Source organism: Cajanus cajan, chromosome 3 (assembly GCF_000230855.2).
Source record: "Cajanus cajan strain Asha chromosome 3, NIPB_CcT2T_4, whole genome shotgun sequence".
NCBI lineage: Eukaryota > Viridiplantae > Streptophyta > Magnoliopsida > Fabales > Fabaceae > Cajanus > Cajanus cajan.
Window position 1 is genome coordinate 80,148,134 of NC_138519.1, and position 18,846 is coordinate 80,166,979.

Sequence of the window (18,846 nt, forward strand, 5' to 3'; positions counted from 1 at the left end):
AAAATAGGAGAAAAAGAGTTATCTTTTAAACAAAAAAAAAAACTTTAATTTACATTTGAAACTTTTGTTTCTTCTCTTACTTTCATTTCTTTAAACCAAACATAGGATTAGGCTCAGATCACAATGGCACAATATGGAAAAACAAATTCCATGCACAGTTGAAAGAGATGCCTACCTATTCATATAGAAGTGGACAAACAGAATCCATTTTTTTTTTCTATCTTCGTTGAGACGAATAAAATCAGAATAACGAAACTTTCATAAAGTTTATATACACACTAACTTTTTTCTTATTCGTTGTGAACTCATCTAAAATAGTTAAAAAAATAATCAATCGTTTTTTTTTCCTTTTTACAAAAACTCTCCCGTGACCTACAAGAGACAAGTACAAAACACTGTTGGATTTATATACTTTTTCCATATAAAATTTGTAAAACAAAAAGAGAAATTGGAAAGAAGAAAAAGAAAAGCGCGTGATAAAATAATTGATGCAGATAGTAATCGAGATTGGAAATAAAAAAAAGTTAATGTTATTGAAAATATTATATAAAATTTATAGATAATATAACTCAAATAAAAAAGAATCATGACATAGTATAAAGCACGAGTTTTATTTTAAATTTTAAAATAGAATAAAGCACAAAATATATGACAAACAAAATGTAAAAATTAATATTTTTAATGGCACTTTTGGTAAAAAAAATAATATTAAAATCTTATATAGCATAAATATGACTTACTTTTTGATAGATGTTAAACTAAATCATACAGTTACTCCTGCGTGTGTTCTTGATTTATGCATATAAGTTGATTCAGTATATTTACTTAATGACGCATGTATCTTTGTTTCATAATGTGTTCAATGTTTGTAAATTGATTAGCTGTTATTTATAATTTTAGTAGTGTTAGAAATGAATAAGTTGAGTTTAGTTTAGTTTAATTGGACTTGACTTGATAATATTTGGTTTAGTTTTTAGTTTGATTTGAGTTTGATATGAATTTTTTTTATAACTCGAATTCAACTCGATTCAAGCTTATTAGTAGATCGTTAGCTTATATTTAAATCATATGAATCAAGACTCATTTTTTTTAATATTATATATTTTAAAATCTTAATTTAATAATAGATTTTAAATAAAATGATTGTTTATTTTTTTTAAGATAAAACATAATTTATTTTAATTAACTTTGCAAGATTGGTACAATCTAAAAAAAAAAATTACAAATAAAGTTTGTATAAATTAAAACTACTTCACCTCGTATAAAATAATAGAAAACTCAATTCTAAACTATGAAATTCAAAAGTGATCACTTTTTATTAATAATAATAATAATAATTTATAACTAAGGTTTGAAATTTCTTTCAAATTTAATAACCTAAAATTAAATAGAAAGTTAATTATATAAATTATATATTTACATATCGATTATATTCATGAACCGAATGAGTCAAATTATACATCACTCAAGTTTGACTATTTATTTATTGAGTTCAATCTTTTAGCTTAAGTTCAACTTATTTGGTTCATGAATCAAGCTTGACGAGTTAACTATTGAATCAAATTTTGAATTATTTTCAAGTTGGTTCTATAATGATATGATAGGTTCCTATATTTTACAACTCAACAATTAAGTAGTGAAAAACATAAATATATTCACTCAGGGTTAACATGCAAATAGTCCATAGATATACAATATATATATATATATATATATATATATATATATATATATATATATATATATATATATATATATATATATATACCACTCATTCTTAGATTACTTATTTTAAGAGTAAGTTTATTTAGATTTATTTTACTCAATAATGCATGTTTTACAACAAGATTTAATAGTCCAATCATTAAATTATAAATTCTTAAAGCATAGATCAAGTTTACAAAATTTTTAAAAATTTGAAAACTATTTGATACTTAGTTGCATTAGTTCAAATTGACGGATAAATAAAAAAAGTATTTGTTGATAATGAAATGAAATATCAAATAGTTTTCAATTTTTTTAAAATTTATAAACTTCATCTATATTAAGAACTTTTAATTTAACGATTGAATTGTGAAAATTTGATAAAGAACTTGAGTTATTGAGTAAAGTAAATCTAGGTAAACTTACTTTCAAAGTAGATGAATCGCTCCTCATATGTGTGTGTGTGTGTGTGTATATATATATATATATATATCGGTCAAGCGACTAATTTATACTAGTTACAACAAGTAGCCTCCAACAAAAGAAACATCATCTTCACATGACACTCTATCAGTTATCTTCCAGCCTAATCCTACTTTGCTTTCATATAAATATGATCATCGCAATCTAACAACAAAAAATTGCAATGATAAGCTTAAAGATAGAAAAATAACATACAACATAAGAATGTACAACTAAATCATCACCCCAACATAACAACACCACAACAAATAAATCATTTCATCTTAAAGAATGACCTAATGCCTAACTTATTAAAACCTATCAACTTAGCACATAATTTATCATGAATACAACTTTACAACACAACATGTGATCAACACAATAACTGCAACATAACAACACATATCAACTTTTAACACAATTTACTTATCAACATATCAACACAGTAACATAATGTATTGTTACACATTTCAATCAAGAGATATCTTACAATGTGGTGAACAGTCTAAATGGTTTAACCCTACCGAACCAACTTAATAATGTGATCTTTTTGGGCTTGCTAAATCAACAACAAATTAAAATATCAAATCCATAATACAACATGATTTCTTGGATTTCGTCACTTAGACTAGAAAAGTCCAATATTCTTATTAAGGATAGAATAACTAAGGTGTGAGTCTACCACGACCTTAACATGCATAACTAAATCTATATGAAATTAGCTAGCGCCATATCACTTGCATCGGGCGTGAATGAGACAAAGAGTCACTGTGTACACCATGCTTAACTCGTAAAACTAATGCCTAATGTCATTTAGGCAAAGAGTCTCTACTTGACCCACACCCAACGCTACAAAACCTAGGCTTGCTATTGTCCAAGCATAAAGTTATTGCTTTGATCATGCTTGGCACCACTCAATTAGGGTTCGGTGTCACCAAGATAGAAAGCTCTAAAGGCAATAATGCCTGATGCCTTTCAACCTATATTTGACATAATCAAGACAAAGAGCTCCCATCTACCAATCACATGGTCAACATCAATGAGACAGAGAACCTTTAACCTACATCATGCTCGACATTATGAAGTTGTGCCCAACGTGATTGTGATTTATGCATTTGGTAGAATCACAATTTTAGCTCCCATCACCTGAAACTTAGTCCAAAACAACATGCAACATAAGAAAACACAACTATACATCATAATTAACTTATATATTTCAAAAATTTCAACATGTAACCAACCAATAACTCATATCATGATTTTCTTCTTAACTTTTTCAAAAACTAACAAAATCCGAAACCAAGATATATCTCTTCTTCAAATCAGCAACACAACCACAAGAAATGAGATTCAAGTTACAATGAACACATAGAATACAACTATAATTTAATATGCAAGCTTCCCTTACCTCAAATCACCTAGAATATAGGTAGAAGAAAATAATGGGATCCTTTGGGGAACTCCATACAATAACTCTGAGGTCTTTGATTCTTAGTTTTCGAAGCTTTGAATCTCTACACGACTACTCAATCTTACTCAGAGGAAGCAATCTACACTCTCTACAAAATTAACAAGAGGAAAGAAGTCTATCTAGCTCCAGAGCTCGTCTCTCTAACTTCTCCCAAATTTTCTTAAGAAATAAACTTATGAAATTTATATTTTATGAAAAACCTTATATACATTCCCCCTTAACTTGGTCAACTTTTATCTCAACTCAAAATAATTTCTAAACAACTAAACTCATAAGAATTATTTAATCTTTAGAGTTTTACAATAATTAAACAACTAAACATACAATCAATTAAATCAATAAAATCAACAATTATTAATAAAATTCACAATGTTACAAGTTCGGTTCATTGTCACCCCTAAATACAATACACAAACACAACTTTATGGATTTGATTGGTTGGTGACAAATTAGTGATTGGCATTTTTTTTTTCGCTCCACAACATGCTTTGGTCCTAGAAATTCAAAAATCATGTGATTTACCAGTACACACATGAAAAGAAACTAGGTGGGATACAAAGTGAACAATGAAAGTATAGTTTCATCAATCCAACTAGAGGATTCTCATTGTGTGTTGTATTACTCTTTTAAAAGCTTCTTGAAAGTGATAAGGAGAAATAATAGCCAAGTTTTATGCCTATATTTTATGAGAACAATATAGCATCCTTAAGACTTATGCTTCAGATGGAAATTCTTTTTTGTTTTGGTTAATTTATTGTCTATGACCAAGATATATGTATAATTTTTCTTCGAATTTTTTGGAATCAAAACTTGTTGTGAAGGGAAAGAATTGCGCAATCAATAATTTGATGTCAGCCGGTAAAAACTATAAGGCCATGTTTGTGTTTTACACCATATTAGATAAAAATCAATCAATTTAAAAATATTCGACACAATATAAAACAAAGGTGTAGAAGTCATTATTTCCAATGATAATATGAAGCATCTTAAATAAAACATAAACACTATAGGCTTTCACACTTCTACCATGAATCAAACACTTATGCGGAAGTAAATATATTAATTAATTTAACATCTATAAAAAAAAATAGACATTTGTATGCAATATAAGAATAAAGAAAATACCAAAAAGTGTAGTTTAAAACATCGATCAATTTTTACATGTGGTAAAGTAACATTACCTTATTATTTAACATGATTAATTAAACAAAAGTATGTAAAATAATTGTGTATATATCATCTTAATTACTCTTAGGAATAAGTTTGTAGCTTTATATATATATATATATATATATATATATATATATATATATATATATATATATATATATATATATAAAAGAGTGTTTCGTTTGCTTTAAAAGTAAATCTATCTAAACTTATTTCGTTCAATAATTCATGTTTTACATTAAATTTTAATGATCTAGCTGTTGAATTTAAAATTCTTAATGTATATATCAAGTTTATAAATTTAAAAATAAAAATAAAAATTATTTGATACTTCGTTTTATTAATTCAAATTGAAGGATAATCACAAAATTATTTTATACATTGATTTGAATTAATGAAATGAAGTATCAAATGATTTTCAAATTTTTAAAAAATTTACAAACTTGATCTATGCAATAAAAACTTTAAATTCAACGATTAGATTGTTAAAATTTGATGTAGAATATGAGTTATTTAACAAAATAAAGTAAGTAGACTTACTTATAAAATAAATAGATCTTTCCTCATCTAACATATATTCACATGCAATTTTAGTATTGATTTTAAATAAAATTTAATAATATTTTGTACATTATTATAACTTATACTTTTTTTAATAATATACTAACATATGTTATATAGTATCTTTTGTTTAATATATGATGTAACACATTCTTATTGGTTTAATTGGTTTACATTAGACCAAAACCATTTTTTTTAATGAGACAAGTGACTCAAGGACACCATCATATATATATATATGTGTTAAATATTGAGATTTTCTTTTTGCCATATATGATAATTGAATGTGACTTATTGAAAAAATACTTTATAATAAAAAAATAATCACACTTGTCAAATTTGTAGATTATTAATTTAATGTCAAAAGTTATCTACTCAATTAATATAACATTTATATTCCTTAACTAAAAATTAAAGTTTAATTTTTGTCTTAATTATAAAATTATGATTAAAGACACTATTTTACTAAATCCACTCTACAGAAAAGAATTAACCCTCAATATCATATACATAGGAAGAAGAAAAAAAAATAGTCCAATACTTTTTTAGTCCAGTTGAATATGAAAGGTGTGTGGTGTTTCTAAGAAGTCTTGACCCAATAGAATTGGTTTTATTTGTGATGAGATCCAAGTTCAAATGATAGTGGCCATGTCTCACAAAACAATTGCTCTTCCCTCCAACAACGTTCCCATCATGTCTCTCAATTGCATTCCACGTGCCTTTCCACCAAAACTTTGTCACTCAAGAAATGAAATTTCACGTTCTCCATCTCACCTTTTGTTTCCATTTTCATAAATTAATTAAGATGCCATCTTCAGTGAATTCTTAGCTGACAAAACAGAGGTGATGTACCCTTTATTTTTTTTTTTGTCCCCTTACTTTTTCTTCATAAATTCTTGTCTCGTGCATTTTTCCAAAACAGAAGATGGTTTTAATTCTCTGTTTTCTCCCCACGCTATGCAACTGCAAATCTTTCATTTCCCTCCTACACCATCATCATCATAATAAATTATTAATACATAAATTTTATAACAAATTTTATAGTTCATTCTTTTATTTATTTTTATCACAACACCCCTATGCTATTCTTTTTTACCATATTACAAATATGAAATATCACTAACTTTACTAATAACTAATATTTGCAAAAAAAAAACAATTAATTTATTTTACCACTTTTATTAAAATCGTTCCTCTCAATTATACTTTTTTCACTTATAAAACTAAAATCTAAAACTTTACTTTAATAATATGAACCCTAAACCATTATAATCGATCCAATAGTGTAATACTAAATCAGATACATGAAGATTTAAGTTTAATTTTCTACTAATAAAAAAATTGATTCTATTGAAATAGGTTTATATTTATTAGAGATCTCACTTCTAATAGGTATGTGTAAAATAAAATATTTCAGTGAAAATAATTTTTATTTATGAACTATTTTTGTAAGGTTAAATTATAAATAAAAAATAATGTTATAAAAATATTATTCAAAGAATATTGGTACATCATTTGTGTTGTTATTATCATAAGAAAATCCTGTTCATGTAAAATTCCTTTAACAATAACATAAAGTGCCACTTGGATACCTGGGTATAGTGGCCTTTAGAAATGCACCTGCACCACACCACAACACCAGCTTCCAGAAGTACAGTAGAAAGTAGAAACACTGTTTGTTTTTCCCTAGGTTTATCAGTATAGTACATTACAAAACCTGAGGTGAAGCTTTAAGCCTCACTTTCCATGGGATGCCTCAACAATCTTCCCACTCAGTTCACTTTTTCACTCTCATTTTTCTCTTTCTTAATCCAAATATGTTAAAGCCACCCAACGTGTCCCTCATCTTTCAGCATTAATCTTAAAAAACTGTATCACTGTTCCTAGTTCCTTCCTATGATACTATAATACTAATGTTTTCTTTAACAAGTAGCACTGAAGTTGTTTGTAGGTAGGACCAAACCAACCCAAAGGGATATATACTAACGTACGCCACAGGGACCGTTACCTGTGCGGCGCCAATATTCTCTCTCTCTACGCATTTGTGTCTTCTTTTGATATTTTTAACACTACTTAACTTATTATAACCCCACAAACAAACCAAGCCTTTTTTTTGAACTCACAACACAACACAACACAGCACCAATAGAAGCAGTGACCCTTTTCTTTGTCTCTCACAAAAATGGATAATGGTTGCTTCTCTTCCCCTCGACGTGATTTTCCTGCTGGCTTGAGAGTTCTTGTTGTGGATGATGATCCAACGTGGCTCAAGATCCTTGAGAAGATGCTCAAGAAGTGCAATTATGAAGGTTGGTTTGTTTATGTCATGAGTGGTTCATTTTTCTTCCACACTGCTATTTTTTTGTGTGATAAGTTACAAGTTAGTGGTATTAGTTTAATGTATTGGAGATCTACAAAATTGATATAAAAGGTTCTTGTACACTGTTACTCTTCTGTCCAAGAGATCATGTTTCGAAGTTTTGGTTTAGTTTTTTGAAGTTTAGTATGTGGTGTCATGGATCAGTTTCTAAGGAATGTGCATCTTTTTTTATGACAAAAAAAAGAAACAAATTTCCTTCTAATAAGCATGTAAACTGATGACATTTAAACAGTTGGCTATTGTTAATTGCAGATTATTTTTTTTTTTTTGGATTTTTGGCTATTATTTTTATATATAAAAAATTGTTAATTTTGGCTTTTACTTGATAGATTGATCTCTCATCTATTTAAAGGACGATCCTTTTCATTTTTTCTAGAAGCAAAAGCTTGAATTGCAGAGAAGTTCAGATTGCGAAGTTATTATTAGATGGGGCAGGTTAAAATCAAATTTTTAGCTCTGGTTGTATGGTCTATGTTGCCATGTTGATATTAAAAAAAATCTAGAGAGGGGCATAAAGAAGTTCTGTTGTCGAATTCGATTCTTCCTAATCTATGTTTATTGTCTTTTGGCATTGTTTATTCATGGTATCTTAGGAACTAATATGCCATGTTGGTAATCCACTCTCTCATCCATTGATACCATGCACTAAAAATTTAATGAGAGGCTAGTTGGTGCACTAGCCACTAGCCACTAGCCACTAGCCATGACATGTTCAGATTCGTTCTTAAAAAAATATATCAGGAACTGAATTAATCTGAATAAATGAAACTGCACATGTTTTTGTGAGTCAAGACCAGCCGCCATCGATACCCTCTTACTAATATTTTCTTTACTTTTGGCAGATTATTATTAGAAATCACAAATTTTGATGGTCCTACATCACATTTAATGAGTCTCTTCCCACAAAAACTTGTGATTTCCGATAACTTTCAACTAACAGTAAAGTAAGTTTTAGAATAAGTATCACCAACACTTAAATGTGGGATATTGGTGCATTACTACAAACTCACTTAGATTGGGCATTTGTCCCTAGTAGATTGTAAAAACTTTATTGTCATAAATGGAGGCTAGGGAATTTATTGCTTACATATGAGACAGATAAAAATATCCATTGAAACACAATCGAAATAGTGATATTATGGTAGCAACAAGAACAGATAATATATGAACACATCTCTGAGCGTTAGTCTTAATGGCTTACGTAGTAGCAAGAGCTTATGTCTCACAGGTTATGTGATCTTTACATCATGCAACATCGATCATAAACTTCGGTAATTTGAGAGATATCTGAAACTGAAGACATTTAAAGCTTTTTATTTTATGTCTCACAACTAGTTTCCAATTCTTGTCACCGATTGCCTTTTCTTTTTCTTATGTCATTCATTTAAGTGAGATTTCAAAGAATTAGCAAATTTCGGAGAGCAAAATACATATTACATCCTTTATTTATTCTCTGTTATGATAGTTGATTTCTTAAGGTCATTCTGACTCTTCTTTCATTTGCTTCAGTGACTACATGTTGTTTAGCAAGGCATGCTCTAAACTTGCTTCGTGAAAGGAAAGATGGATATGATATAGTGATCAGCGACGTAAACATGCCTGACATGGATGGTTTTAAACTTCTTGAGCTTGTTGGGCTTGAGATGGATCTTCCTGTCATTAGTTAGTTCTCTATCAATAATATATTCCGGATTTTCGTTATATATCATTGAAGTCCTTTGATCACATTGATTGAAACTCCACGCTCTGACAAATTGCACTTTACAATGCTGTTCAGTGATGTCTGTTGATGGAGAAACAAGCAGGGTCATGAAAGGCGTTCAACATGGAGCATGTGATTATCTCCTTAAGCCTATTAGGATGAAAGAGCTGCGAAACATATGGCAACATGTCTTTAGAAAAAGGATACATGAGGCAAGAGAATTTGAAAGTTTTGAGAGTTTTGAGAACATTCACTTGATGAGAAATGGATCAGAGCAATCAGATGATGGGAACTTGTTTGCTGTGGAAGATGTGACCTCAACAAAGAAAAGAAAAGATGCAGATAACAAACACGATGACAAAGAATGTTTGGATCCATCTTCCACCAAGAAAGCTAGAGTAGTCTGGTCTGTAGATCTTCATCAGAAGTTTGTTAAAGCTGTGAATCAGATTGGATTTGATAGTAAGTTTCTACTCAAGGTTCTCTAAAAAGTGTTATTAGCAATCATCATTGTGTCTTCTATAAATCTTGTGCTTAACCTAACATTTCTTCCCCAGTGAATTTAAGTATGACTGCTAGGCATAATATTTTGTGCATTTAGTCATCTTATATCTTTCATGCACAATAATATTTGTAACAAATAATTTCTGTTTGGCAGAAGTTGGGCCCAAGAAAATACTAGATTTGATGAATGTGCCATGGCTGACCCGAGAGAATGTCGCTAGCCACTTGCAGGTGATGCTATAATTTCAGACCTTGAATGTTATCCTTAGACTATTGAGAAAGAAACATGTATACTATATTTCATTCAGATGAGCATCTAGATTTTTTATTATCTCTTTTTGTGTGCATGATCATATCTCATGTATATGCTCATTTTGGTAGATTTTGAATCACAACAAAGCATAATGTTCATCAGAAATATTACAACTTAGATGCAGATCCTTTCATAAATTCAATAAAGGAAACTGCAAGACAATAGGATAGGAAAAATGTATGTTTTTGCAATGTTCCATTAGTTTGAAGTTTGAAACTCAGGGTCCTGATAACAAGTTTTTTGTTATGCAGAAATACAGGCTTTATTTGAGTAGGATTCAGAAAGAAAATGATCAAAGGTCTTCCTCAAGTGGAATGAAGCATTCAGATTTTCCTTCAAAAGATCTGGCAAGTTTTGGTTTTCAGAACTCAGTAAACAAGCAACAAAATGATGTTCCAGTTGACAGCTACAATTTTTCAGATGGATCATTGCAACCGAAGAATGTGGAAACCAAAAGTCGTGAAGGTGAACCCAAGGGAATTATTCCACAGTCCACCATAGCAGAAAAAGGAAGGGCTTTGACCGGTAACATTGCTGACACAAATATGAGAGAGGGTTTCAGGGTTAGCCTAAATCAACCTTTTGTCCCTCTGGAGTCAGAAGGAAACCGTTCAGTGTTTGATTGCTCCATGCCAACACAGTACTCTTGGACTGAAGTTCCACACCTGCAACTCAAAGAAGATCACAAGTCACTTGTTAATTTAGGGGATAACTTCAGCCAGTTGCCATTACAGGGTAAGCAGCATCATATCCAAGTTGATCAATCACAATCAATTGCTTCAATTAGTTCCACTCCCTCCATAACAGATGAAGAGGTTGCTGCTTGTATAGAACCAAAACCTTTATTTGCAGATTACAAGAATGATTATGCCACGTCTGTGTGTTCAATAGGGAATGCAGTAGTTGACACCTTTCCTATTCAACCTGGAAGCCTAGTGATGAATGATCAATCTTCAGAACCCATTTCCACTACAAATTCTGGCTTGAAAACACAGGGATATAATAATCTCAGTAGCACTTCTGATCTGGAAATTTACCAAAGAAACCTACTTTTGGACGAGGACTTGCATTTCTATTGGTTACAAGGTGAAAGCTATAATATGAACTTCGGTCTGCAGAATATAGGAATGTCTGAATATTAGAATCCTGGACTTATTACAGAAGCTCCAACCCACTTATATGATTCAGCTGATTACTCAGTTATAGATCAAGGTCTATTCATAGCATGATCTACCTTGCCTTTCCTGCATCTTCAACCAGAATCAAAACTCACGCATGAAAGGACAAATTTAGTATTTCTTGTAGCTAACTTCACCTGTATTATTTCAACCTTAAGGGTTGGGGTATTCTTTTTCCAATCATAGAGGATTTGATATTGCAGTATGTATAAAAATGGGTGATGACAACAAATATTAAGCTTAATTAATAAGCCAGCTTCCCTCTTATTTTATTCTTGCTTAAAGTAAAAAGATAAAACTGCTAACACGCATTATTTGACAAATGTCTTTGAACATATTATTACTGAGCGAATTTCATTGAGTTTTACACAATAAAATAGACTCAAATAATAAACCAATAATGTAATGAAAAGAATGTCTAAACAAGATGTTGACGTTATTCTTATAAAATGTGCGAAGCAGACATAAAAAATGTGTAAAAACAGATTGCCTACAGCCAAATACTTAGAAAGTGTTGTTCTTGGGAACTTTCGTATATTTAATGATGTACTTTTCATATGATAATCATATGCTAGTACTAGGCTGAAAATTAGAAACCGAGCGCATAGATCACGGGAACTAACTTTAAAGTGATTGATTGGTAAAGTAGTTTTAATACCAAGCAATGAGCAGAAAATGATAAAACAGAGAAGCTTAAAGAGATTTCTCAACAGTATGTGTACTAAATGTTCTACGTTTGAACCATTATTTTCTGAAGTTTATAAGAATGAAGACCTCTTTCCTTTTAGGTAGGAAGTACCTTTTGGTCTATGTGGACAACAAAGAGAAAAAGGGAACACCGCACATCCATGAACCGCACTCTTTTATGTACGGTAAAATTCTTCAGACACGCTCACTGAAAAGTCCTCAACGCTTAATATTTGAATGGCTCGTAACAAAGTGGCGAATCACAAAGTTAAAGTCTATTCATGCAAAATGATGACTAAAGGTGATACAAGTCCTATTTGGTATTTACCTTTTCGTCCAAAGTATATAGCCTAAACCTATTTTTCTAATTACAAACTTACTTTTTAACAATGATATGGTCCTAGGTCAATTTTTTTGAAGCCTGGATATAACTATAAAAAAAAAGACTACAAAATTTTCCTTCGAATTGTGAAAACAAATCGGGGACATAAACTCTCCTAATCGTCCTCCTAAAATTAAACTATAAGCAAAGTATTATCTTTCCAAGTGGTTTCAATCTTTTTCACAAGTTTGTCTTCAAATCACAGGATCAGGTACTCCTTTTTTCTTGTTTTTAAAGCTGAATATTTGGTGAAGCATTTTCTCTGGTGGTATTTGATATTGAAGTTACTGATTGCCTTGTTGTTCGGTTAATTTTTTCTGTAGTACGTTTGGAATTGTTGGTTCTGATAGGAGGCTTCCATGAATTTCCTAAGCTTTTGCCTTGGACTATGCTAGAACTTGCTTTCTTCCCAAGTTTTGGTGACCGGGGCAGTGCAAGTGAACTCTGGAAAAGAATAAACAAATAATATTGAAGGTCAAAATAGAAGAACACCTCTTAGAATCGAAGAAAATGCAAGTACATAATATAAATCACAAGTTAAAAGCATCTCCAGGTAGAATAAACCGACAGAGATTAATGGTTGACAGATTATGTGGGATCTCAGGTCATTGGTCATAAAGCTTAGCAAAATAAAAAGAAGTGATTGACAAGCAACATCTTTTAGAATATAAATAAAAAAGCACAAACAAGGAAATAGGGCTAAGCCATCACAGAATCATACAGATGGATCAACAATATAGAATTTAGAGCAAGTTTGGATAAAAGTTAAGTGTTTTCCGGAAGTTCTAAGTTTGTATGCAAACAAACTTATAGTCATGGGTGTTATTTTCAATATTAAATGTATTAAGCAAATACCTTTCTAATCTGATTACTTGGTGAGTGTGATCCACTTTGCTTGTCCTCATTTAGTTTGGATATAGAGCCGCTGCTCTGCCGCAACTTCTTGTGATCATGCTCTGTTTTACCCTGCATAAGCATCAAATTAAAGACATTGAATCACCTTTTTATTAAGCAATAAAGAGAAGTTGAAAATAAATTATGAAGCCATGTTTTGAATCTTGACCAAGATTCCTAAATTGTAGTGCCACTCATGGCCATCAGCACAACAGAAAATGGAACATACATTTAAGAATTACTGCTTATACATAAGATCAAATTCAGTGCTTCCAGTTTTATGACATTTTTCTATCAGTTACTGGCTCTATGAGCCACCAATAATTTTGTGTAGAAACAAGGTAAATTATGCTATGTACCAGCAGAATCATCATCATTAATTATTTACCTTGAGAGTCCTTTGCAATTTAACTTTCTCTTCGTCCTTGGATTTAGTTTCATCCATTCTCTGCAAGAACTTAAATACAAAAAAATGGGAAAGCCCGTGAGACATTTAGTCCTGCCATAAATTGCACAGCTAATGTATGGGGCAAGGAAAAGAACTTACCTCTTTGCGTTTAACTGCTCTTTCTTCACTTCTGAATCTAAAAGGTGAAGATACGGTAGCTGATTGGGGAATGTTTTTTATGGTGTTTGAGGATGAGGAAGGCTTTGCATTTGCTGTAACACCTCCAGATACAGACTTATTAAGCGGTCTTTGAGAAGGGTGATTTACTGGATCTTGATTTAGCAAACCATGAGAAGCCTGAAAAAAAAAGGTTAAAATCTTTAGCAACCAGCACAAATTACAAGCAAGAGTACCATTTCAATTGTATCTCCTCAGGAAAACCACTGATGTAAATGTAGCAACAAATAAAAAGAGGATAAGTTAACAATACCTTAGTTTTGGGAAAATTAGAATGAAGTCTTTTTACTCTGTTCTGTTCCAACATTGAAGCTGTTTTACTTGTTTCACCTGCACCAGAAGGCAGACTGATTGACATGTGGAGTGACCTTGTAGTTGGTCTCTTCTCCACTGAGTGTCCAACAGACTTCATACTTTTTGCAGAGGGTTTAGTAGCTGCAGTAACAGTTTTGCTTGTTATACCAGTACCAGATGATGGTGCAGTTATTTTTTTCTTCTCATTCAAGCCTCCAACAGACTTCTTACTTGTTGAAAAATTGTTTAAGCCATTTCTGGACTGTAAAGCCACTGCCACTCTTTTGCGTGTTTCACGTGTCGACCGTGCAGTTAAATTCTTCTTCTCAACTGAGTCTCCACTAACAGACTTCTTGCCTTTAGAACCATTGTTTATTCCACTTTGGGGGGTTGGCACAGCTGCAGCATCCTTCCTTTCATCAAGAGAAGGAGAATTTTCTTGAGACACAGTTTCGGTTGATAATTCTGGAGAAGAATTTGCTTCTCTTCCCTTGACAGACAAAGCCAAAACTTCCACAGGGACAACAATATTCTTTTTATCTTCAACATGATGAAACTGGCTAGAATTAGAATCATCATCAAGTGTGCAACTTTCCACATTAAGATATATATCAATGCGAGGATGCCGCGAATCCTCTGCTTCTTCCACATTCAAAATGCCTAAATCACTTTGTCCAGCATCACATTCATGTTGGTCTTTATTAACTACACATTCAACAACACGGTAATTAACAGTTTCCTTATCCTGTTCTTCATTCGCAACCACGTCATTGGTATTGGAAACGCATAAATCACTCTGTCCGGCATCACATTTTTGTTGGTCTCTATCAACAACACATTCGACAACATGGTAATCAACAATTTCTTTATCATGCTCTTCATTTTCCACTATACAACTCGTGTCAATGGATGACTCAGTAGTTCCATTAGCCAGAGCATTTGCTTCTTGGACCCATGCAGCTGCTCTCTCCGCAGCTTTTCTTTTGTAACGAGCCTCAAAATAGGCTTTCTTCGCCGCAACAGAACCCGGCTTCGAATATTTTTCGGCTTCTTCAACATAGCGATTGTGCGTGAATGTTGACCATTTCTCCCAATCCAGTTCTTCTGACATAAACCTCCCAAACGAGATAGATTCTCCAAGCGCACGAATAGGATTACCCTAAAATCATCAAAACAATACAATAAACACCATAACGCTTGACAATTGACAATTGACAATGACAAGTCACCACAGACTCAACGATGAATTGCAAAATCGTAATAACATTGACATAAATTTTCAAATTAAACTATCCATAATTCCACATGCATAAATCCGTGAATTTACCAGTGACATTGAAACCCATGCTTGACTCCTATCCTCGACAAAAACAACGTGAGTCTGAACTATGGAAATTTTAAGAACTTTGGCAAAGGAAGCCATGAATCGATAACAACGTTAGATTTTGAAAATGTTCAGTTCACTATAAACACATAAACACATATATATATATGGCAATTGCATTAACGCTTTAACAGAAGTTAAGTTGCAGCAGAAAACGCGATAATACTGAAATCCAAAATCGAAACAAAAGACGGTTACAGACACTCCAACGAAAACCAAACACAGCACATCACCATTTCTCTGCAACAAAAAAACCGAACACACAACAGAAACATTCGAAAGTTGAGATTACGAGAACAAATCTCACCTCGTAACAAGTGTCCGCGGGAGTGGAAAAGGACCGTACGAGACACGCCGATGACTCAGCCATAACGCAAAACAAAACCCTCACTGAACCAATGACTACAAACTCTTTGCCGTTTATTTTTCTCTATAACCGCATTCACGTTCAGAAATTAAACGGTGCAATAATACGCGAAATCTTAATTGCATGTGGAGAAAACTGGAAGCGCTTAGGTTTTTTTTTTTATCTTTGAGTAACGCTTCAGGTTTTTAACTTTGGCATTTATACTAACACTCTAACTCGCTACGCTCCTTCGACCGGACACGACATAGATACTTATGATTCCTGTCCTAATATGAATCTTCGTGTCACCGCCATAACAAAGGACTTTCTTTTTTTTTTTTAGTTTTATTTTAGGGTGGGTCCCACTGCGGATTTGGCCCACAGTATTCAATTATTTGTGGTAATGGTAATCCTCATTCCACTAACGTCTAGTTTTTCTTTTATTTATTTTTTTCAATTTTGGCCGTTGGAAGTTTTTTTTCCTTTTGCATAAATATTCTTTTTTTGATGGAAAATGTTCCGTTTTTAAATAATAAAATTGGTTATTTATTAATTTTTTTAAATAAATTTATACTATCATCTAATTATATTATATATTATCTATATTTTAGATTTATTGACTCTTATAATAATTATCTTAAAAATCATAATCATGTCATTAGTGATCATTTAACATAATATAATTTATACTTAGAGTTATAATATAAATTTTAAACAATTTAATTAAAAAAAACATAGATTATTATTGTAGGAAGATTATTTTTTACAACATTATTTGTTAAAAATTGAGTGATTAATTATGCATTTAAAAAATATTTTAAAGTGAAATATCAACAACTTATTTCTTTTTAATACATATTTATTAATTAAAATTTATTAAAAACTATAAAAGGATGAGTGAGATTCATTTAATATTTTATAAAATGTAAAACTAAATCTCATAAAATTTTATAATCAATAATAAATTAAATTGAAAAAATCGATTGCTAAATGGTTCAACACATGAGCGACTTAATTTTGAGTCAAAGTTTTAAGTATAAAATCACAATTAGAGATATCAGGAAATTGATTATGTGACAAAGAATTACACCTCATTAAAAAGAATTTATTCTTACATTTATGAGTATAATAGTTTTGACTAAATTATATATATATATATATATATATATATATATATATATAATCAATTGTTAGTAAGATTTTTAAAGTAATTAGAGTTAAATGACTTTTTGGTTATTATAGTTTTTTTTTAATTTATCATTAATTTTTATAATTAAAAATATTTCATTTTAATTTTTACACATACAATTTTATCTTCTTTAATTTTTTAAAATTTCATAATTTTTATTTTAACATCTATTATAAATGCCGTAAATAAACACATATGACAACTAAACACTAAGGACTTAAAAAAATAAAATAGTTTATCAGAAATTAAAATGAAATATTTTTAATCATAAAAATCAAAAGATGAAGTAGATAATGAATATTTAAACTAAATAATCATTTTAAAATTAACGAATCTAATGTACAGTAATATGAGATTGGACAACTAAGAAAAAAAATATTATTAATATATATATATATATATTATTTATTTATTGTATACTCACTGAACAAACAAATACTTTATTCCCAGTTCAACCGATAATTTAGCATCCTAAAAAAATGTTATAATGTCTAATTAACCAATAATTTTTATGCCAAATCTAAACGAAGTATAAATAAATAATAATGTCCAACGGCCATATCCGCAATTATTATTGTTCGATCTACGCCAGCCCAACAACGTGCCCGTTGATTCATACTTTTTAATAATGATTAACCATTGTTTTAAAAACTATGGTAACAAAAAAAAGTTACAAATTATAATATTTTGCTATTAATATAATTTTATTATGATTTTGGCAAAAATATTTTATATATTATTTTTTGACAGATTTATATAAATTACTTTTAATCACTTTCTTCTGAGAAACGACCGTCAAAATTGTTTCACATTAGAAATATGTGAACATTTCTCTACAAATAACTATTTTTATAAGTTTTGAAACATAGTTCGGAAATTAATATGCATCTTTAAAGACTATCTATATTTTTGGAGAAATATTAATACTACATTCTCTATTATAACACACTATAATTTGCTAAAATTTATCAAAAAATAATAAAACATTTAATACATTATTGGACTGAAAACTAAAAAGATAGTTTTAATATTGAGTTAATTACTTATACACGGTTAGTGTAAAAAGATTTTACATTTCAATTAATTATATTTTTTAATTGTGTCATATCATTATAAACATATTTACTTTTAACGGTAACATGACACAATTAAAAGATATAATTAATTACTAATGTAAAATAACTCTACACTGCTTGATTAACTTTTCAATATTTTCTCCATCTTTTAAAGAGAGATGAGTTACTTGAAAAACTAATAAGTGACTGATAAGTCAGCTAAATAAGGGTTGCAGATAACTCAAGATTTTCAAATTTTAGTTGCTTATAGGGACCTTGTTGATTTTAAAAAAAAAGTCAACAAAATAGTTTGGTACTGTCACAACGGAAATTTAATTTCAAATCTGCAGTATGTGCAGTTCACAATCCTACCATTAAAATGTATTAAAGTTAATTGTATAAAATAAATTTATCATTTAATAAAACCAATCAAAGACACAAATTAATGCAATAACTCAAGTTTGAGTAACACAACATATAGTAACAATATTTAGGTTGTACACTCAACCTTGGCAGCGTTTCCAATGAATAGTATTAATGGTTAT

General features: G+C 30.3%; 2 protein-coding genes across 4 annotated transcripts; one reads left to right on the top strand and one right to left on the bottom strand.

The window, feature by feature from the left end:
- The first annotated feature begins 6,987 nt into the window (after nucleotides 1–6,987).
- Nucleotides 6,988–11,712, top strand: LOC109798079 (two-component response regulator ORR26). Its single transcript, XM_020358290.3, has 5 exons — nucleotides 6,988–7,677; nucleotides 9,258–9,410; nucleotides 9,526–9,912; nucleotides 10,109–10,185; nucleotides 10,519–11,712. The coding sequence occupies exons 1-5, from the start codon at nucleotides 7,551–7,553 to the stop codon at nucleotides 11,407–11,409; spliced, it is 1,635 nt and encodes a 544-aa protein (XP_020213879.2). The 5' UTR covers nucleotides 6,988–7,550; the 3' UTR covers nucleotides 11,410–11,712.
- A 673-nt stretch (nucleotides 11,713–12,385) lies between these two features.
- On the bottom strand, nucleotides 12,386–16,327 carry LOC109803696 (uncharacterized). 3 transcript variants are annotated; one of them, XM_020365393.3, is made up of 6 exons: nucleotides 16,019–16,327; nucleotides 14,287–15,486; nucleotides 13,956–14,153; nucleotides 13,797–13,865; nucleotides 13,370–13,480; nucleotides 12,386–12,958 (listed from the first exon to the last, which is right to left on the bottom strand). In XM_020365393.3, exons 1-6 carry the CDS (start codon nucleotides 16,079–16,081, stop codon nucleotides 12,746–12,748), a joined length of 1,854 nt encoding a protein of 617 aa, XP_020220982.1. In that variant the 5' UTR covers nucleotides 16,082–16,327; the 3' UTR covers nucleotides 12,386–12,745. The 3 variants fall into 3 exon arrangements, with proteins under 3 accessions (XP_020220982.1, XP_020220975.1, XP_020220969.1); XM_020365386.3 differs by lacking the exon at nucleotides 16,019–16,327 and adding an exon at nucleotides 15,655–15,965 and having other exon boundaries at nucleotides 13,797–13,856; XM_020365380.3 differs by lacking the exon at nucleotides 16,019–16,327 and adding an exon at nucleotides 15,655–15,961.
- Between the last annotated feature and the right edge of the window lie 2,519 nt (nucleotides 16,328–18,846).

Bases quoted from the DNA above. Each gene is read 5' to 3' on its own strand.
- LOC109798079 (XM_020358290.3), top strand. From the start codon at position 7,551: ATGGATAATGGTTGCTTCTCTTCCCCTCGACGTGATTTTCCTGCTGGC. The intron at 9,411-9,525 runs GTTAGTTCTCTA...AATGCTGTTCAG, and splicing joins GATGGATCTTCCTGTCATTA to TGATGTCTGTTGATGGAGAA. The intron at 10,186-10,518 runs GTGATGCTATAA...TTTGTTATGCAG, and splicing joins ATGTCGCTAGCCACTTGCAG to AAATACAGGCTTTATTTGAG.
- LOC109803696 (XM_020365380.3), bottom strand. From the start codon at position 15,750: ATGGCTTCCTTTGCCAAAGTTCTTAAAATTTCCATAGTTCAGACTCAC. The intron at 15,487-15,654 runs GTAAATTCACGG...TGATGATTTTAG, and splicing joins CATGGGTTTCAATGTCACTG to GGTAATCCTATTCGTGCGCT. The intron at 13,481-13,796 runs GTAAATAATTAA...ATGCTTATGCAG, and splicing joins AATTGCAAAGGACTCTCAAG to GGTAAAACAGAGCATGATCA.